At 43.2% G+C, this 22,403-nt stretch overlaps 1 protein-coding gene across 1 annotated transcript in view; it reads left to right on the top strand.

Annotated features, from left to right (window-relative positions):
- TMTC1 (transmembrane O-mannosyltransferase targeting cadherins 1) overlaps positions 1-21,487 on the top strand; it is a 41,423-nt gene extending 19,936 nt beyond the window's left edge. Inside the window, exons 5-20 of the mRNA XM_056517790.1 lie at positions 5,677-5,853; positions 6,202-6,283; positions 8,397-8,500; positions 9,050-9,239; positions 10,262-10,383; positions 11,975-12,142; positions 12,220-12,333; positions 12,527-12,670; positions 13,537-13,645; positions 16,019-16,121; positions 16,588-16,723; positions 16,823-16,967; positions 17,070-17,207; positions 18,198-18,320; positions 18,406-18,483; positions 18,673-21,487. Of these exons, the coding sequence (XP_056373765.1) occupies positions 5,677-5,853; positions 6,202-6,283; positions 8,397-8,500; positions 9,050-9,239; positions 10,262-10,383; positions 11,975-12,142; positions 12,220-12,333; positions 12,527-12,670; positions 13,537-13,645; positions 16,019-16,121; positions 16,588-16,723; positions 16,823-16,967; positions 17,070-17,207; positions 18,198-18,320; positions 18,406-18,483; positions 18,673-18,936 (2,197 nt within the window). The 3' untranslated portion in view covers positions 18,937-21,487. The remainder of the gene's footprint in view (positions 1-5,676; positions 5,854-6,201; positions 6,284-8,396; positions 8,501-9,049; positions 9,240-10,261; positions 10,384-11,974; positions 12,143-12,219; positions 12,334-12,526; positions 12,671-13,536; positions 13,646-16,018; positions 16,122-16,587; positions 16,724-16,822; positions 16,968-17,069; positions 17,208-18,197; positions 18,321-18,405; positions 18,484-18,672) is intronic.
- Positions 21,488-22,403: the final 916 nt, after the last annotated feature.

The raw sequence follows: 22,403 nt of genomic DNA on the forward strand, positions 1-22,403 counted from the left end.
GACGCACAAACGCCATATCTATTCTACTGCTCCTGTCAGAACAGGTGTATGTGAGTTTTGGTTTTCTTCCACCCTGTGTGAACACATCACACAGACCGGCCTGCAAGATTATGTTATTTAGGACCTTGGAGTCCCTGGCCACCGCTCTACCTGAGGACCTGTCACCTGATGTCCTAGTGACGTTAAAATCCCCGGCCATTATAACAGGAACAGATGTGAATAGATATGGCTTGACATCATTAAATAGCTGGATCCTTTCGGTCACTGTCTGCGGGCCATAGATATTTATTAGCCGGAGCCTTCTACCATGGATAGTGACCTCCAGGATCAGACACCTTCCCATGACAACCTCTGTCATCCTATGTACAGTCACATCCCTGGTGGTAAACAGTATGGCCACCCCGGCATAAGGCTCCACAGCCAGTGACCAGAAAGAAGGACCAGACGTCCATTCCCTCTCAGCCTCACGTAAATACCCTGAAGAAGTCAGGCGCGTCTCCTGCATGAAGATGACATCTGTGTCCAGGTCTCTAAGATGGTCATAGACTATGTGCCGTGTCCTCCTCACTTTGATACTGTTCACATTAGTAGAAAGGACCCTTAAAGTAAACCCAGCCATGATAAGACAGAAGAGCAGAGACCTGATCCCCATCATCACAAGTCAGAGTCTGAGTCCCGCTGGCCACCACCTGTCTCCATATCTGACTCTACATTATCTTTCACACTCTGCGGTTTTCTTTTTATTGGGGGTTGGTCCCTTGTGTCACCATCACATTCACCCTCTATTCTTTTTATCTCAGTGTCCAAATCTCCCTCGGACTCTGACAGGACCTCGTACCTGTTGGACACCACCATCACTCCTGCCCTGTTGTCAGCCCTTTTTTTCACACTTTGAACGATGCTGTTCTCCCCCTCAGGCCTGCGGGAGGACTTGTCTTTTTTCCTCCTTTTATTTTGCTGCATCCTATTCCCCTCAGACACAGAAGAGGATACCCCCGGCTGCTGCTGGTCTTGTGGCACAACCTCCATGTCCCCCTGTGTGCTCTCTGACTGCTGAGGTGTTGGTGCAGTGTTACTCACATCTGTCTGGACCTCCTGTCTGGTCAGTATAGGGCCTGATATTAAAGTCTCCTCCTCTACAGCCTCTGCCCCCGCCACAAGGTCCTCATCAGGAAGCTCCCGGCAGATGTTGTGCCAGGCATTGGGACAGTCCCGGTGAGGGTGACCGATCTCACCACAGAGATTACACCTGATGTTTTGGCAGTCAGCACTAAGGTGACCAGTCTCACCACACAGGTTACACTTTACCACAGTACAGGTGTTAGCCAGATGTCCAGGTTTACCACATTTAAAGCACTTTCTGGGCTGACCGGGGTAGAAGCAAACGCCCTTTTCCCTCCCAATGAAGAAGGAGTTGGGCAGATGTTGGGTGATGTTACCATGTTGGCGCAGCTTCACCAGGACCTTCCACCCTCCAGTCCAGATACCGTCATCATCTCTGTTCTTGGTGAGATCAGACACCAGGTCACAATGTCTGCGGAGCCACACCACAATGTCCTGGGGAGGAACAGCTTCATTCCAGAAGATGATATTGATGATGACGGTATCTGGCTTGGATATGGGAATAAAACTAAATTTACTCCATCCATCCTTGTCTCTGAACTTGGGGAAGTTGGACCAGAACCTATCCAGATTAGACATGAGCTTAAAGCTGACATCATAGCCCTGTCTATCTGGAAGGTTTATTACCGCCAAGATGTCAGCTGGCACAAACCCCATCTGGTGGCACAGGAGCTCCCTCACCACAAACCTCCTATCCGGAAGGTCCTCCTTGGCACCTCTGTGCCGAAATCTCACCACATTCCTCCTTTTAAATGCCTGGCCAGTGTAATTGGCGCTGGAGGTGAAGGATGGAGCACCACGGCTCCAGGCATTTCTTGAAGGAACCTGGCGGGTCCCTGCGTCCTGTCTTACAGGGTTGGGGTCTACTCTAGGGGGCCCCACCACAGCTGCTGTGCTTGTAGGTAAAGGGGGGAAATCATGCACAGAATTGTGTACAACATCACCTGTCCCATCCACCTCTATATCATTATCAGACATTACACCCCACACAGATTGTGCACCCCCTCCAGCCACCGACCCCTCAGGAACATCATAGTCCGCACCCTCAGTCCGTGCCCCAACATCATCACAGTCCTCACCCCCAGTCCGTGCCCCAACATTATCACAGTCCTCACCCCCAGTCCGTGCCCCAACATTAGAGCTCTGCTCCATCACCCCATCACCTTCATACACCGGCAAATGTCCACTGTCCTCCTGATGCACTGGGACTTCTGGGACTTGTAGTGCCTCTGCAGGTAAGTGAGTTGCAGGCTCCAGAACATCTGCAGGTCTCTGAGGTTGCTGCTCCTCGGGCTTATGAACATGCCGATCCTTGAAGGTGAAACTTGGGGGTTTTATAAGGGGTCTTGTCACCTCCTGGGGCTCATCTGGGGTGATGACAGGTGCCACATCCGATCTGGGCTCTGCACCAAAACTCAGCTGGTACTGGGAAAAGCGTTCCTTATTCCTATAGGATTCCGCTAAGGGTCCCATCCTCTCCAGTATAGAGTCCATCTCGCTCACTATGGTGGCCAGTTCTGTGCTCAGTGTATACAGTTTATCATCATGCATGGACTTGTACTGTGGATTCGCTGTCTTTAGTTTATATACACAGTCTATCTGCATTTGCAGCATATGTTTTAGGTGCTTCAGCTCCTCCATCCTCCTCACCAGTGCTGGGATCTCCTCCGCCAGCTGTAGCTCTGGTGCCCGGGTGGTCTCTTTGCCCAGCTGGAGGGGTCTGGACAGTCTCTCACGCTGGGTGAACACAGAGGAGCCTTGGCTGCTTGTATCTCCTGAGGCCCGGTCACATACATTAGGGTCCGGGGCAGGAACAGTTTTGTAAACACTTTCATATTTCTCCACATATTTCCCAGGTGTCACCTCCATAGACTTGTCAGTATTGTGGCTCTTACCTCCAGCCTGGGATCTTGTGCGGCCTGAGCGGGCCATGCTGGAGACCACATCTTGTTGTTTCAGGTTCTCCTGCAATGTCTGTCTCTCCAGTGATGTCCTCCTGTGTCTCTGTGCTGGAGAGTGGAGCTGCACACCTGCTGCCTGTGATCCACTCTGCCCCAGCTCCTGTGCACCAACATGGCCTCGGTTTGCAGACTTTGGAGTTCCCACAATGGATTCTGTCTTGAATTCAGTCATATTACCATCACACTGTACGCCACACTGGCTGGCAGACTGTTCCACATCACATCCCTTAGACATACTTGCTGCTGCTGCTGCTGCTTTCTTTTCTTTACATACGTCCTTCGCTGTATTTTCCTTCTTTGCAATGGCTGGACTTACATGCTCAGTATTCTTCTGTACTGGAATGACTTTAGGATTTACATCCACATTAGAAGAAGCCTGGGAGTTTTCCCCCAGTGTAGGCCGAGAAGCCTGAGCCTTGCTTGGGGAGCTTCCCCGCCCAGGGTGGCCCCGCCCCGGGCTTTCTCCAGACATCAGGAGAGCTACTCACACACAACCTCACAGCTAGGAGGCAGTATTATAGTAGTTATATTCTTGTATATAGGAGCAGTATTATAGTAGTTATATTCTTGTATATAGGGGCAGTATTATAGTAGTTATATTCTTGTATATAGGAGCAGTATTATAGTAGTTATATTCTTGTACATAGGAGGCAGTATTATAGTAGTTATATTCTTGTATATAGGAGCAGTATTATAGTAGTTATATTCTTGTATATAGGAGCAGTATTATAGTAGTTATATTCTTGTATATAGGAGCAGTATTATAGTAGTTATATTCTTGTATATAGGAGGCAGTATTATAGTAGTTATATTCTTGTATATAGGAGCAGTATTATAGTAGTTATATTCTTGTATATAGGAGGCAGTATTATAGTAGTTATATTCTTGTATATAGGAGCAGTAGTATAGTAGTTATATTCTTGTATATAGGAACAGTATTATAGTAGTTATATTCTTGTATATAGGTGCAGTATTATAGTAGTTATATTCTTGTATATAGAAGGCAGTATTATAGTAGTTATATTCTTGTATATAGGAGCAGTAGTATAGTAGTTATATTCTTGTATATAGGAACAGTATTATAGTAGTTATATTCTTGTATATAGGAGCAGTATTATAGTAGTTATATTCTTGTATATAGGAGCAGTATTATAGTAGTTATATTCTTGGATATAGGAGCAGTATTATAGTAGTTATATTCTTTTATATAGGGCAGTATTATATTAGTTATATTCTTGTATCTAGGGGGCAGTATTATAGTAGTTATATTCTTGTATATAGGAGCAGCATTATAGTAGTTATATTCTTGTATATAGGAGCAGTATTATAGTAGTTATATTCTTGTATATAGGAGGCAGTATTATAGTAGTTATATTCTTGTATATAGGAGCAGTATTATAGTAGTTATATTCTTGTATATAGGAGCAGTATTATAGTAGTTATATTCTTGTATATAGGAGGCAGTATTATAGTAGTTATATTCTTGTATATAGGAGCAGTATTATAGTAGTTATATTCTTGTATATAGGAGGCAGTATTATAGTAGTTATATTCTTGTATATAGGAGCAGTATTATAGTAGTTATATTCTTGTATATAGGAGCAGTATTATAGTAGTTATATTCTTGTATATAGGAGTAGTATTATAGTAGATATATTCTTGTATATAGGAGGCAGTATTATAGTAGTTATATTCTTGTATATAGGAGCAGTATTATAGTAGTTATATTCTTGTATATAGGAGCAGTATTATAGTAGTTATATTCTTGTATATAGGAGGCAGTATTATAGTAGTTATATTCTTGTATATAGGAGCAGTATTATAGTAGTTATATTCTTGTATATAAGAGCAGTATTATAGTAGTTATATTTTTGTATATAGGAGCAGTATTATAGTAGTTATATTCTTGTATATAGGAGGCAGTATTATAGTAGATATATTCTTGTATGTAAGAGCAGTATTATAGTAGTTATATTCTTGTATATAGGAGGCAGTATTATAGTAGTTATATTCTTGTATATAGGAGCAGTATTATAGTAGTTATATTCTTGTATATAAGAGCAGTATTATAGTAGTTATATTCTTGTATATAGGAGCAGTATTATAGTAGTTATATTCTTGTATATAGGAGCAGTATTATAGTAGTTATATTCTTGTATATATGAGACAGTATTATAGTAGTTATATTCTTGTATATAGGAGCAGTATTATAGTAGTTATATTCTTGTATATAGGAGCAGTATTATAGTAGTTATATTCTTGTATATAGGAGCAGTATATTTATATTCTTGTATATAGGAGCAGTATTATAGTAGTTATATTCTTGTATATAGGAGGCAGTATTATAGTAGTTATATTCTTGTATATAGGAGGCAGTATTATAGTAGTTATATTCTTGTATATAGGATACAGTATTATAGTAGTTATATTCTTGTATATAAGAGCAGTATTATAGTAGTTATATTCTTGTATATAGGATACAGTATTATAGTAGTTATATTCTTGTATATAAGAGCAGTATTATAGTAGTTATATTCTTGTATATAGGAGGCAGTATTATATCTACCATACTAATGTCTGTGTTTTCTTTCAGGAGTGTGGAGGTGGATCCTTCCCCGGATTCTTTCCCTGGTACTACTTCCCCTGTCCTTCTGCTGCTCAGTTTGATCATAGGAACCTGCGCCATGTTGGTGAAGGAAACGGGTGTCACAGTATTTGGGGTCTGTGTGATGTACGACCTACAGATCTTATGTCTCAGGAGGTTTCTAAGGTTTGTCTGAGATGGTCTTGGGTATGTTGGTGGGATGGGGTGTTTCACAGGAGCGGTGTCCTCCTACTAATATGGCCACCGTTACAGATCCCATATGGCTTATCACCAAGCTGAAAGACCACGGCCGCACACCCACCTGGTTGTGCTGCAATTCATCCCACACACCACTGTTTGCTCTGTAGGAATGTGGGTTTATATGGGATTGTATTGGTGGCCATATTGGCTGTCACCTAGATTTCTCTGCTCAGATCTAAAGAAACAGACGATGATGAGGAAATGTTCTACATGTGTCACCGGGGGCCCAGACCCCACTCACCATACTTACCTCTCCCTGTTTCTGACCTTTAGAGACTCATTTTTCAAACACTCAAGGAATATGTGGGTTGTGGCTGCTCCATTCTTAAAGAGAGTTCTGCTGGTCTCCTGCTATGTAAGTGCACTGGAATTGGTTGTCACAGTAACTACTATAATACTGCCCCCTATATACAAGAATGTAACTACTATAATACTGCTCCTATATACAAGAATATAACTACTATAATGCTGTCTCCTATATACAAGAATATAACTACTATAATACTGCTCCTGTATACAAGAATATAACTACTATAATACTGCCCCCTATATACAAGAATATAACTACTATAATACTGCTCCTATATACAAGAATATATCTATAATACTGCCTCCTATATACAAGAATATAAATACTATAATACTGCTCCTATATACAAGAATATAACTACTATAATACTGCTCCTATATACAAGAATATATCTATAATACTGCCTCCTATATACAAGAATATAAATACTATAATACTGCTCCTATATACAAGAATATAACTACTATAATACTGCTCCTATATACAAGAATATCACTACTATAATACTGCTCCTATATACAAGAATATACCTACTATAATACTGCCTCCTATATAAAAGAATATAACTACTATAATACTGTCTCCTATATACAAGAATATAACTACTATAATACTGCTCCCATATACAAGAATATATCTACTATAATACTGCCCCTATATACAAGAATATAGCTATTATAATATTGCTCCTATATATAAGAATATAACTACTATAATACTGCCTTCTATATACAAGAATATAACTACTATAATACTGCCCCTATATACAAGAATATAACTACTATAATACTGCTCCCATATACAAGAATATAACTACTATAATACTGCTCTTATATACAAGAATATAACTACTATAATACTGCCCCTATATACAAGAATATAACTACTATAATACTGCTCCTATATACAAGAATATAACTACTATAATACTGCTCCTATATACAAGAATATAACTACTATAATACTGCTCCTATATACAAGAATATATCTACTATAATACTACCTCCTATATACAAGAATATAACTACTATAATACTGCTCCTATATATAAGAATATAACTACTATACTACTGCTCCTATATACAAGAATATAACTACTATAATACTGCTCCTATATACGGGAATATAACTACTATAATACTGCTCCTATATACAAGAATATAACTACTATAATACTGCTCCTATATACGGGAATATAACTACTATAATACTGCTCCTATATACAAGAATATATCTACTATAATACTGTCTCCTATATACAAGAATATAACTACTATAATACTGCTCCTATATACAAGAATATAACTACTATAATACTGCTCCTATATACAAGAATATAACTACTATAATACTGCCTCCTATATACAAGAATATAACTCCTATAATACTGCTCCTATATACTAGAATATAACTACTATAATACTGCTCCTATATACAATAATATAACTACTATAATACTGCTCCTATATACAAGAATATAACTACTATAATACTGCTCCTGTATACAAGAATATAACTACTATAATACTGCTCCTATATACAAGAATATAACTACTATAATACTGCTCCTATATACGGGAATATAACTACTATAATACTGCTCCTATATACAAGAATATATCTACTATAATACTGCCTCCTATATACAAGAATATACTACTATAATACTGCTCCTATATACAAGAATATATCTACTATAATACTGCCTCCTATATACAAGAATATAACTCCTATAATACTGCTCCTATATACTAGAATATAACTACTATAATACTGCTCCTATATACAATAATATAACTACTATAATACTGCTCCTATATACAAGAATATAACTACTATAATACTGCTCCTGTATACAAGAATATAACTACTATAATACTGCCCCTATATACAAGAATATAACTACTATAATACTGCTCCTATATACAAGAATATATCTACTATAATACTGCTCCTATATACAAGAATATAACTACTATAATACTGCCCCTATATACAAGAATATAACTACTATAATACTGCTCCTATATACAAGAATATAACTACTATAATACTGTTTTGTATGTAATTTTCTATGAGAGCAGTGGCGCCCTCTGTGGTTATTAGTAGTAGTCACATACGTGGTGATGATGTCCCCCCTGATGTTTGTGTCTGGCAGGTGATCGTGGTGTTAGGTTTCCGTGTCTATATCATGGGCGGGTCGATGCCATTGTTTTCGGAGCAGGACAACCCGGCCTCCTTCTCTCCTTACCTCCTCAGCAGGTATGTGGCTGGCGTCCAGCCTGGCTCCTCATTGTGCCGTGCGGTGAGAACCGTCCTGTCCCTGCAGGTTCTGGTAATAGAAGAATGGGACTACAGTAATGTCAGTGTGTGGGAATAAATAACACCGCACAATGGGTGCGGAAGCTTCTACAGTCTCCAATACATTCTGTACATAATGTAATGCAGTAACCAAACCGGAAGGACCCCACTCCTATCTATCTATCTATCTCATATCTATCTCCTATCTATCTTTCTCATATCTATCTATCTATCTCATATCTATCTATCTATCTATCTCATATCTATCTATCTCATATCTATCTATCTCATATCTATCTATCTCATATCTATCTATCTCATATCTATCTATCTATCTATCTCATATCTATCTATCTATCTATCTCATATCTATCTATCTCATATCTATCTATCTATCTATCTCATATCTATCTATCTCATATCTATCTATCTCATATCTATCTATCTCATATCTAACTATCTCATATCTATCTATCTTGATGATGATTTATCTTTTCTTCTATGTTACAGATTCCTCACCTTCTCCTACCTCCTGGCGTTCAATGCTCGGCTGCTGCTGGGCCCCATCACTCTTTGCTATGATTGGCAGGTGGGCAGTATCCCCCTGGTGCACTCCATCTGGGACATCCGCAATCTCTCCACCCTCCTGTTGTTGCTCGTACTCTTCTCCCTGAGCCTCCATTGCCTGACGGGGAGCCAGGTAATTTACTGCATCATTTACAGAGTCCGTCAGCCATGGACCGGCATCTGCAATGTCTGATCTTCTATTCCATTCTATTGTTCCAGTGGAAATATTCTTTATTAAATGATGAGAGAAACCATTGCATTACCACTCCTGACCACAGGGTGTGCTGTTCAGAATTATTAGCAGTTAAATACTCCATTTCCATCTAGTGGTAGAAATATGTATTGTAGGTGATTTACATTCTTTTTTCTGTATAAACTGAATAGATTTTTTATATGTTGCATACATTTTATGGGGTTCTGTCCCTTTAAGGCTATTTTAAGTGCTGGTACTCTATATAAATCATAACCGCCACGCCCTGATCGCTACCAGAGAATAACCCTTCGGGACCCCAAGAAGCATTTCTTCCTCCCTGAGCTTCCTCCTCGTACCTGATTGTTATCTTAACGTCAGGAAGCAGATTTCGTGCTGTCAACTCCCTGGAAACATTTTTTTCTGACACTTTCCATAGTATTTATCAGATTGGCGCTCGCTCCGCCGCTTGTGTTTGTGTTAATAACTACGACCCCGGGTCACTGCGCCATTGCGATCTTGTTATATTTGGCTTGAAAGTGTTTATTATTTGTGTAAATTATTTCTACGGCAGTCAACACCACCCAGCTTTCCTAGAATACTGAACGGCAAATTGGTGTTCCTACACCAAGGTATAATTAAACAGCTTTACTTTCAGGACTGTCGAAAAGCTGGGTGAACTGTAAAAAAAAGCCTCACATTAGCGGTCATCAGAATTATATATGACTGTGAAATGCTGTGAAATAGGCCCAACCCACATTTACCACATCGTATGATATCACAATATTTGAATGCCAATCCCGGACGAGCCCCCTTTTATGCAAATCTGTCCAGCAGTAGTCCTGGGACTATGCTGTGTATATAAGGACTCATTTTGTCATTGTTGTTCCCGCCTCATTATATTGTTTTTAACCGTTTCATCCTGAGACGTAATATCTCTGAAATCCATTTTGTATTTTTCGTAGAGGGCGGGGCATCGGGAAGTGGTGGTCGGCTTTCTCTTCTTGGTCTTCCCTTTCATACCGGCTAGCAATCTCTTCTTCAGGGTTGGTTTTGTGGTGGCCGAACGCGTCCTCTACATGCCCAGGTAGGAGTGACTCAGATTATGCAAATCCCTTTTAACACAAGCCTCGCTTGCTGTAAGTGAATGGAAACAACCTAATGGAAAAGTCTGAAAACCTGTTCTGCTCCAAGACCCAGTAGGACTTAGTCAGTAGAAGGTTTAAGGTTCTGAAGATAAAAAAAAGAATGTTCCTGTTCACTTACAACCAGCAGAGGTCTTGAAAATGGTTTGAATGAAAAGAAAAGGTATATTAGAAAACCTACATTTTATTCAGTTTTTTCTTATATATCTGGACCTGGGAGAGCTGGGTGAATTCATCTGTGTGGGCTGTAATGGCAGCCATATTGTTTGACATTTTTATAAAGTAACACAATAAAGGTGTCCATATGCGATGGGGTAACTGTTCATGACTCTTACACTTTTTTATCCAGCATAAGTTCCCTGATATTTATGTTCCCTGAGGAAGTGGACATTGTGGTTTGCAGAAACATGTTGGGACTTGTTTGAATCAATGAAAAGAAAAGAAAAAAGATTTTCCTGCCATTTTTATTAAGAGTAAAAAAAAAAGACTTAAAAAGGTCTCTGTATGCTATCGTACCCTTGCATGTTGTTTTATCCACCATATTTTTGGTTATATCTATGTCCCCTGAGGATGGTTTATGGTTCACAGAAACATGTTGAGATTTGTTTGATTCCATAAAAAAAAAAAAAAAATAAATAAAGATTTCCCTGATATTTTTATAAAGTAACATAATGAAGGCATCCATACGTGATTGGGTAACCATACCTATCTCGTTCCCTTGTATGTTGTGTTATCCAACATATGTTTAAAGGGGTACTCCGGGGGGAAATTTTTTTTTTATTTCAACTGGCTCCAGAAAGTTAAACAGATTTGTAAATTACTTCTATTTAAAAATCTTAATCCTTCCAGTACTTATCAGCTGCTGTATGTTCCAGAGGAAGTTCTTTTCTTTTTGAATTTCCTTTCAGTCTGACCACAGTGCTCTCTGCTGACGCCTCTGTCCATGTCAGGAACCGTATTGAGCAGGAGAGATTTTCTATGGGTATTTGCTCCTACTCTGGACGGTCCCTGACATGGACAGAGGTGTCAGCAGAGAGCACTGTGGTCAGACTGGAAGGAAATTCAAAAAGAAAAGAACTTCCTCTGGAACATACAGCAGCTGATAAGTACTGAAAGGATTAAGATTTTTAAATAGAAGTCATTTACAAATCTGTTTAACTTTCCGGCACCAGTTGATTTAAAAAAAAATAATAATAATAATGTTTTCCAGGGGTTACCCCTTTAATGATATCTATGTCCCCTGAGGAAGCAGACATGATGATTTGCAGAAATGCGCTGGGACTTGTTTGAATATTGTTATATGTTATAGTGGTTTTAAATGACTTAGGATCTAAGCAGGGACCCTTAGGGTCAGAGTGATAGGGTTATTTTTTTTAGGAAGGGTACTCTGCTTGGGGAGTCGAGGGAGGGACAGTGCCAGGAAGAGAGTAAGGGGCCCCTAGGATGAGAGAATTCTGATCTCTGTGAAGAATTATATATGTTATGGGGGGTGTGAATACTTTTGTACATCTTATGGTCTGTACCTGTCTCCAGCATGGGTTTCTGTATCCTCTGCGTCCACGGAATGAAGAGACTGTCCTCCCGGGTTGGTCCTAAGGGTTCATCTGTGGTCACCTCCTGCTTCCTCCTCCTCCTGGTTCTCTTCTCCTGTAAGTCGGTTCTGCAGAGCGAATGCTGGCGCTCTCGGGAATCCCTCTTCAGGTACGGACCAGGGCAGTAGAGAAAAGCGCTGTATTCTGCCGCGGTCGACGCTCATCCGTCATTTGTGTCCATCACAGATCGGGAGTCCAGACGCTGCCGCACAACGCCAAAGTGCATTACAACTACGCCAATTTTCTGAAGGACCAGAATCGAAAGGAGGAGGCGATAAAGCACTACAAAACAGTTCTAAGGTACAATCTCTCCCATATCTCAATATTTAGGATACAGAGGGTTCCGATGATGGTTCCCCTGAGTAAACCTAGGTGAAAGCTACGTAAAATGTTTGATTCTTCATCCTGAGAGCTCTGTACAAGATCAGTATAAGAAATATTGAATGAAATGTGGTATATGGCAGTTTTGTGAATGTTCTCTTCTTCGCCATAGGTTATACCCACAACACCCCAGCGCCCTTAACAACCTTGGCACCTTGACCCCCAACGTTAACGCATCGGAGGAATATTACAGGAAGGCGCTGGAGATCAGCCCGCAGCACAGCCGGGCCCTGTTTAATCTGGGCAATTTGCTGAGGTAAGGGGTTACTTTATACATGCCCTTCACTATAGTGGGATGGATGGTGCCCTTTATAGGGGTACTCTGCAGCTAGACATCTTATCCCCTATCTAAAGGATTGCGGGCGGTCCCGATGCTGGGGTCCCAGATCTCCTACAGCACCTGGCATTCTAAACAAACGCCGGGTTTCTGCGGCAGTGGTCGCGACGTCACGGCCACGCCCCCTCGTGACGCCATGCCATGCCCCCTCCATTCATGTCTATGGAAGGGGCGTGTCAGTCGACACGCCCCCTCCCATAGACATGAATGGAGGGGGCGTGGCCGTGACATCACGATCACGACCACCGGCTCTGAGCGTTCTGAACAAAGTGTTAAACTAAACACTTGACCTTTGGGTCTAAGGGACGACATAGAGGGTATAAAGCCCTAAATAGTGACCCACAAGCATTGTGCAAGGGGGAACCCCCTCACGATCTCCAGAACCTCAGAGTGTTCCAGCCCCCACCTTCCGGGGTGAACTGGGTTCGGGACCGATGACCCACTCTGCCAATCACCCACTGAGGTGGGTCATCGTCATGCCGTGTGTACGGTTATCATAAATCAGCGCCTGCAGTACACTTTGAATCACCGCTTTACCCGTTTCACAGTTACACCTGCATCATCAGGGCTAGTGAGCCTGACTACCCCTGATGATGCTGGTGTTACTGTGAAACATGTGAGGAGGCTCTGATGGAATTTTTTTGTGTTCTGTTTAAACTCTCTACTCTGGGCACCAGACTAGAGCTTCTTCCTTTTTCATAAAGCCATAACAGCTGATCACAGATTCACACAAGGTTCCCCCCCCCCCCCATGTTGTCATCAGAGTCTATATGTATTTTCTGCAGGACTCAGGGAAGGAATGAAGAAGCTGAGATGGTCCTGAGGGAGTCTCTTCTCCATGGTCCATACTTTGCTGATGCCTATTCCAGTTTGGGGTCATTACTGGCCGATCAGGTGAGATTGTGGCCTGCTTCTTCTTCTTCAGATTTGGAAGGACGGTGTATCTTGTGCTGACTCCTCCCACTGATTTACATAATTTATTTCATTGGCCTCCTGTTCAGACAACCAGGGGGAAGCAAAGCCCTTGTGTCAGGGAAGAAGTCTACTATGTCTTCTTGTTTGAAGCATGCTGCATAGTCTACGCTCCATGTCCTCTGTGGTGGCAGCATTCCCTGCTTAAAGGGGTACTCCACCCCTAGACATCTTATCCTGGAGATAAAATGTCTGATCGTGGGGGTCCCACCGCTTGTGGGGGTCCCATCCTTGCTGCGGCACCACAGATATCCAGTGCACGGAGCGTACTTCGCCCTGTGTTGGATGACTGGAGATGTGGGGCGGAGGCTCGTGACGTCACGGTCACGTCCCACTCCTGACATCATGGCCATGCCCCCTCAATGCAAGTCTATGGGAGGGGGTGTGATGGCCGTAATGCCCCCTCCCATAGACCTGCATTGAGGGGGCGTGGCTGTGATGTCACGAGCGGGCGCTGCCTTGACGTCACGAGCCTCTGGCGCTGCACCTGACGCTCTAAATGAACGCTGGGTGCAGCAGGGAGATCGCGAGGGTCCCCAGCGGCAGGACCCCCCGTGATCAGACATCTTATCCCCTATCCTTTGGATATGGGATAAGACGTCTAGGGGTGGAGTATCCATTTAAAGTTTCCCGCCCATGGGGAAGAGGAAAGCAAATCTTCCCATACAGTGTTGATCCAGAAGAAAACAAAACAATCCCTATGGGCCGAATTAAGTACCTCTTCCAATATGGCAGAAATACCAGTCTTAGTAACCCCCCCCCCCCCCCCAGTAGTCCATTGTTATTGCAGTTTCCCTAATACATCTCCTCATCATCCAATCACATTGCAGGATTTTGTAACTTCATCTGGATGAGACCTCCCTGGAGGTTCACCATAGGCTAGCTTCACCCGAGTAACTTCCACTTGCTTATCGTTCCTTTTAAAGGAGGACTCCAAGACATGTGGACCGGAGCTGCCTGAGGCTTTCTACTCTAGCTTCTGACTTATGCTACAGGGCCCCTGTCGGCACGTTAGCTTATTCTTTGACATGGTCGGCATGCTAGCTTGGACTTGGCCTGTGCGATGGAACATAATGATGTTGTTCGCTCCCTTGCAGAACTTGGACTTTCTCTTTAGACTCAACCACGACTCCTTTCCTCACTCTGAACTGCACTCCTCTCTCCCACCTCTAGACTTGAACTCCTGTCCCCATTGAAAATATGGGGCAGGCTAAAGCAGAGATGCCTCTCTCTGCACTGACAGGACCTGACTCTCCTCTGAACTGACTAGGAAAACTCCTCCCTGTCTAGCCAGACCAGGGGATGACTCTTATTGGCCACAGGTGTTCACATGACTTCTCTGCAGGTCTCTCTTAAAGGTACAACAGCCCTATTAATAACACATTATTGGCACAAAGGCATAAATAATATAAATTAATGAACAATCAGTACAGTAGCACAAAACCCTGGAGATGTGGGCCGGAACGGACACCTGAAGCAACATCTGCCAGACAGGACGGGCAGTGTAATGTGTTCCGCACCAGGACACCACACATCCAATATGACATACCCCTCTTAGTAACCTAACACACCACTCCAGCAATCCATTTTTATTTCCCTTCCCTATTTTATTCTCTCATTATCCAATCACACTGCATGAATTTTGTGACTTCCGGTGGATGAAACCTCCCTGGAGGTTCCCCAAGGACTAGCTCCGCCCCGAGTAATTATAAAGTTGTTTCTGTTCTTTACTTCCGTGACTGAAAGAAAAATATTGAATGGACCTGAAAATTATAGAGAATTGGACAATTCCATTTATCTACCTTAAAGGGGTGTTCCGCCCCTAGACATCTTATCCAATATCTAAAGGATAGGGCATAAGATGTCTGATCGCAGGGGTCCCACCGTTGGGGACCCCCGTGATCTCCACTGCGGCACCCCAATCATCCGGTGCAGAGAGCGAACTTCGCTCCGTGCCAGATGACTGGTGATGCGGCGCCAGAGGCTCGTGACGTCACAGCCACGCCCCCTCAATGCAAGTCTATGGGAGGGGGCGTGCCCCCTCCCATAGACTTGCATTGAGGTAATGTGGCCCTGATGTCACGGGGGTGTGACCGTGACATCACGAGCCTCCGGCGGTACACCCGACGTTCTAAAGGAACACCGGATGCAGCAGGGAGATCATAGGGGGGGTCCCCAGCAGCAGGACCCCCATGATCAGACATCTTATCTCCTATCCTTTGGATGTGGGATAAGATGTCTAGGGACGGAGTACCCCTTTAACCTGTTCCATATTATTTCTTGTACTCTACGCAGAAGCGATATCCAGAAGCCGAGGAGGTTTACCTGGCGGGAATCAAGAACTGTCCGGAGAGTTCAGACCTGCAGAATAATTACGGGGTGTTTCTGGTGGATGTGGGTAAGTGAGAGCTGTGTACGATTTGCCGTGTGATCAACATGTCGATGGCTTCCATTTTCCATATGTCAGAATTTTTAATGCTGCTCTGAATGCGAAATTCTAATTCGCAGCCAGCGGGAACTGTGAACCCAGCTTTGGTTCATATTACACCAAAAGAAACACGGCCGAGATATGCGCCGTCACTGGTTTCATCAACAACATAACAGGAGATGCTGGTCATAGATGTGCACACAAGATGGCATGCCAACTGGAGCATAGCACCACCTGCCCCAACATACGTTTCACAAAACGGCTTCCTCAGGGGGCATGTTCACACGCCCCCTGAGGAAGCCATTTTACGAAACGTACGTCAGTGCAGGTGGTATTGTTGTAAACAATACAGCATTTATATCAATATTTTTTTGTGACCAGTGTCTCATAACTTCATATGTTTTCATGTTCTCAGACCTGTTATTTTTTTTTTCAGGATCGCCCCAGAAGGCCGTCTCCCATTACCTCCTCGCCCTTCGGCTGCGCCCAAATCATCACGTAGCGATGCTCAATCTCGGTCGCCTGTATCGTTCCCTAAACCAAAATTCAGAGGCGGAAATGTGGTACAAGAAGTAAGGACACCATAGCGGGTGACGTGTATGGACGGTAGGGGGGGGATTGAGATGTTTATGGGGGTCTTATGATGTCCTCTGCTCATGCCTCACTATCAGGGCTCTGCAGATATCCCGAGACGTTGAAGTAGTCACCCCCCTTGGAGCGCTGTATTATAACACGGGACAATACGACGAAGCATTGCGTCTGTACAGGGAGGCGACGGCGCTGCATCCGCAAAGCGTCCAGCTACGCCTGTCACTGGTGAGCAGAGATGTAACACCGGGGACTTCTTATGTGGCTTTGGGACTTCAGGTGGGACTTGTACCCCTCTCCGTTTTATGGCTTTTTTCCTGATTTTTGCAGGCACAAGTCCAAGCTGTGGTGGGTCAGACACACGAGGCCGTGAGTCTTGCTCGCCTCATAGCAGAGGAGGTTCCTGACTGTATTGAATGTATCCGGCTGCTGTCCGCAATCTACAGCAAGCAAGAGGAACACACTAAGGTGACTAATCTTCTACTGCATAACCATAGACACCTCAATAATGGCGGACCACCCATGTGGCACCCGGATTAGCCAGATCGAATCAGAGTGCTGCTATAAAGAGCTTTTCTCTGGAAAACTCAGCACTTGCATGCATTACAGATATAGCCCTTGATTTCTTTAGGCAGGTGTAATACTTCATTTCACCTGCGGTGGCACTGCAGGGAAATTGAACACTTGCTGCCAGGTTTTGCCACAGATTCCATCTTGTAGATCTTGTAATCAGCTGCATGGTGTCTGATCTTGTAACATATGTACCTTGCCCAATTCCATGCCCCGTCTTACTGATGCGCCCGGCAGCTTCCTTGGTGGTCCCAAGCATCAGCTGGCCAATCCAGAGATATGAGCATCAGGCCAATCAGCTGCTGGTCCAGCGCTCACATCTTCTGGCCTATGATAGAGGCTCTCCCCATCACTCTCGTTCCCTGTTCTGTGACTTGATCATTGCCTGTTTCCTGACATTGCCTTTGCCTGTTGATTTTGTACTACGCCGTTCTCTTGGTTTGACCCTTAGCTTGTCCTGACTCTATCTTTGCCCTTTGTGATTTTATACCTTATCTGCCCGTGCGTTACCGACCTGGTCTGTCTGACTATTCTGACTTCTCTTACGCACCTGTACATAGTCCAGTCTAAGGACCGTTGCCCAGTTGAGGTCTGCCATTTAGGGCAGTTTGACCAAGTAGGTAGGGAAAGATGGTTGGGGAAAGAGTAATGTTGCACTCTTTTCCTACCCCAGATGTGTCTGATTCCTAAACTTTAATAGCCATATTGGAACATTGGCGCATCTCACACCATAGGTAGACTAAAATGCGTTAGTGTTCTGGTAAAAATAGATATAGTTTATGGACTTTGGAGTATATAGTTACAATGACACCTGTCTTGAACGAAGCACTGTCATTGTGTCAAATTATGTTGCGGTGTTTCTCTGATGGGGCCTCCTGTCTTCCTCAGGCACTGGACATGATTGAAGTTGCCCTAAAGATGAAACCTCAAGATCCTAAAATAACGTCGGAGCTTTACTTCACCAAAGGGAACCAGCTGCGGGAGCTGAACCGGCTGGACGAGGCCTTCCAGGTACCCCACCATTGTCTATAATAAACACTGTATAAGCTACATCTATTATGGTCCCTGAGGAATTGTCTGAATTTTTTTCTCTTAGAGTTACAGTCGCGTGGCAGACCTGAGCCCCAAACAAGCCCAGGCCTGGATGAACATGGGAGGCATCAAGCACATTCAGGTAGTGACACATCAAATTCCAGCTTGTTGGTTGATATCCTGTGTTGTAGAACAGTACAGCCATAGGTGCAACACCGAAACGCGTCGGGTGACAGTAAAAACAAGTTTCTGTGTAGTTTTTAGATGTCATCTTCAGATCTTTGAGTAATGTCTTGGTTTGTAAACCCCTCTTGTTTTATATGTTCCTTAGGGGGATTATACCGCTGCCCGAACCTTTTATAAGAAGGCGGCCATGCTGGACCCTGACAGCAAGTTACTGAAAGAAAACCTGGCTAAACTTCAGCGCCTAGAAAGTAAGTTACAAGGAACCAAAGGGAGAGAAGCTCCACCAATGGACCTACAAGGGGGGCAACCTGAGAAAGCTTCCAGTGGACTCCACGGAGAAGATAATAAATATGCTGAAAAACCCGTCGGGGGAACGGAAAATTCTGCCGCTGAATCACCAAAGATATAAGACTAGAAAGGCAAGTGTGAACGAAGAGACCCACCAGATGTTGAGGAAGAGGAGGAGGGTACAGAAGAAAGTCCAGGTCTGGAGGAGAAGACTACACAAGGCCTACTGACCCTGCGAGTTCAGAGGACACGACCCCATCCATTGGTGGTGACATCCTGGCTCCAGCTCCAGGTTCTCCACATGGGCACAAACAAGGCGAGGTGCCACCTTCTAACCTGTCCTGACTCTGCCCCTCAGGGGTAGACATGCAGGAGACCCCACATCTCCGGGTCTACTAGGCAGTGGTTTACAAGGTCGGCTGAAGATTGTTATTTACAGTACAACAGTCCCCAGTCGACTGCTATCAATCATTGTATGACATATCAATCACCCTATGGCAGCTGTCAATCATTGTATGACAGATATCAATTGGCAGCTGTCAATCATTGTATGACAGATATCAATCGGCAGCTGTCAATCATTGTATGACAGATATCAATCACCCTATGGCAGCTGTCAATCATAGTCTGACAGATATCAATCACCCTATGGCAGCTGTCAATCATTGTATGACAGATATCAATCACCCTATGGCAGCTGTCAATCATTGCATGACAGATATCAATCAGGGCCGATGTCAATCATTGTGGGGGAGATTTATCAAAACCTGTGTAGAGACAGAGTGGTGCCTCTTTAAAAATGAAAGAAGCGATCTGATTGGTTGCTATGGGCAACTGCCCCACTCTTTCTCTACAGAGGTTGTGATAAATCTGCACCAGTATGTGTATTTCCAGCTTTAGTCAGTCTGGACTCTCTAGTTTCCTCCTGTCCAGAATCCTCCAGCCTCAACTCCTGCTGCATCGGGGACATCTAGTGTCCAAAACACAACATTACAGCTAATCTACAAAATAACTAATATACAATATATACAGTCATCCAAAGCAAAGGCATAGCATACAAACAGTGCAATACAACAAACATGAATATACATTGACGTCTATTATCAGCAGACAAAGGGTATTCAGGTCACCTTTCCTACAGTTCAGCCAACTACAGCCCGGCCATGCTGGTAGTTGAAGTTTCCCAGCTGGAGGGCCACAGGTCGCAAACCATTGGTTCACTAGAACAGCTGTCCACCGCTTTTCCATAGCGTTTTCTCAGTATGTACAGCTGGTGCCACCCTCCTATTACATACACACAATCGCTGAAATGGATTGGAACCGGACCCGGTATCAGATGAGCATCTGCCCCCTTCCTAATTAGGTATCAGGATCCGTGCATGCACGAGAGAAGAAAACCACTCTGACACAAAGTTCAGCAAACGATACTTCCTGTATTTAAAACAGATACAAGGGTTTATATATAGACTGTACCACTGTGCCGTTTGCAAAGCTATACGTCATGAATACCCGTTCATGTGATTGGTTTCATCCATCTGCAGGTGTTCCTCATGCAGCACGTGGGTCTTATCATCTTGGGTGTAGTCTCTCTGGAGGCGCCATCTTATACACATTGTTTCAAACACGATGGGAGGGGGAGTGAGCTAATGAGTGGCCATTTTATCAAGAATATTCTAAATAGGCATTTTACCTTATCCATTACGCCGCCAATCAATCAGCCGGACAAGTAGAGCTGTAGTGTATAGCATGGGGAGAAATAAGGAGCCATTCTGCGTCTAGGACATAGAGAGAAATGAGGCTGGAGCTTGATCCGTGACTCTGGCGGACTACAATGAGAGGGGCGGAGCTGACGTACCTCGGCCCGGTCCGATATCCGCCAGAGGGATAGGTGACGCCCCTCGGGGGCCTCACTTATCGAATAGTGCAATATGCATGCAGTAAGGGAATGCAGGAATGTAAGACGCGCGGGAATCTCTGCGCGCCGCTCTTTGCATGTCGTGATCCTGTGATACGTGTGAACTGTGTCGTACGTACACAGAAGTGTGACGGACTCTACCGCATGCCAGACGAGAAAATGTTGCTGGCATTGAAAGAAACGCGTTTCGCTTTTTTCTATATTCACAATGAAGGAGATTTATCATAACCCGTCTAGAGGAAAAGTTGCTGAGTTGCCCTTAGCAACCAATCAGATCGCTGCTTTCATTTTCCAGAGGCCTTTTCAGAAATGAAAGAAGCGATCTGATTGGTTGCTACGGGCAACTCAGCAACTTTTACCCCAAGGACAGGTTTTGAGAAATCTCCCAAAATGTTCATTGGTTCTTAAAGCACAGGCCGAGCCAACAAACCCAACCGTAATAATAGCGCAAAGATAAATTATTGAATGTAATATATATATATATATATATTGTACCGGGATACGGAGAGTTTTATAGCAGAAGACGACAGCGTCCTCTATTTTTACAGCAAGATGTCTATATATTTAACAGAGAAGATCTATAAGTCACCCAATGTATTTTTCAGCTTAAAGGGGTACTCCGCCCCTAGACATGTTATAAGGATAGGGGATAAGATGTCTGATCACGGGGTCCCCCGCGATCTCCCTGCTGCACCCGGCATTCATTTAGAAGCAGTGTCGGAGGCTCGTGACATCACAGACGCGCCCGCTCGTGACGTCACGGCCACGCCCCCTCAATGTAAGTCTATGGGAGGGGGCGTGGCGTCCGTCACGCCCCCTCCCATAGACTTACATTGAGGGGGCGTGGTCATGGCGTCACGAGCGGGGCGTGACCCTGATGTCACGAGCCTTCGAGATAAGATGTCTAGGGGCGGAGTACCTCTTTAAAACTGGCGTATAAACAGCGCAGGACGCTCCCTAACAGCCAATCAGATTGTAGAACAAAAAGAAAGATCTGATTGGCTATTAGGGTGACTGTCTGGTACTTATATATGAGACCGGACAGTGAAAACGCTTGTGATGTATCATTGATTCATTGGGAGCGTGCGGCGGCTACGGATATATAAGGGAATTGTCAATGTGCATCATGTGTCATGACGGGATATATGTTCTATATTGTGGCTGTGGATATAAAGTTATATGATATATGTCATAGTGCAATGGTATATCAAATAAAGTGAGATGTTTATTCTTTCTACACAGCGTGTCAGTGTGTTATATGACTACTATATCTGTGTTATATGACTACTATATCTGTGTTATATGACTACTATATCTGTGTTATATGACTACTATATATGTGTTATATGACTACTATATCTGTGTTATATGACTACTATATATATGTGTTATATGACTACTATATATGTGTTATATGACTACTATATATGTGTTATATGACTACTATATCTGTGTTATATGACTACTATATATATGTGTTATATGACTACTATATCTGTGTTATATGACTACTATATATATGTGTTATATGACTACTATATATGTGTTATATGACTACTATATCTGTGTTATATGACTACTATATCTGTGTTATATGACTACTATATATATGTGTTATATGACTACTATATCTGTGTTATATGACTACTATATCTGTGTTATATGACTACTAT

Source organism: Hyla sarda, chromosome 4, assembly GCF_029499605.1.
Source record: "Hyla sarda isolate aHylSar1 chromosome 4, aHylSar1.hap1, whole genome shotgun sequence".
In the NCBI taxonomy this organism is placed as follows: domain Eukaryota; kingdom Metazoa; phylum Chordata; class Amphibia; order Anura; family Hylidae; genus Hyla; species Hyla sarda.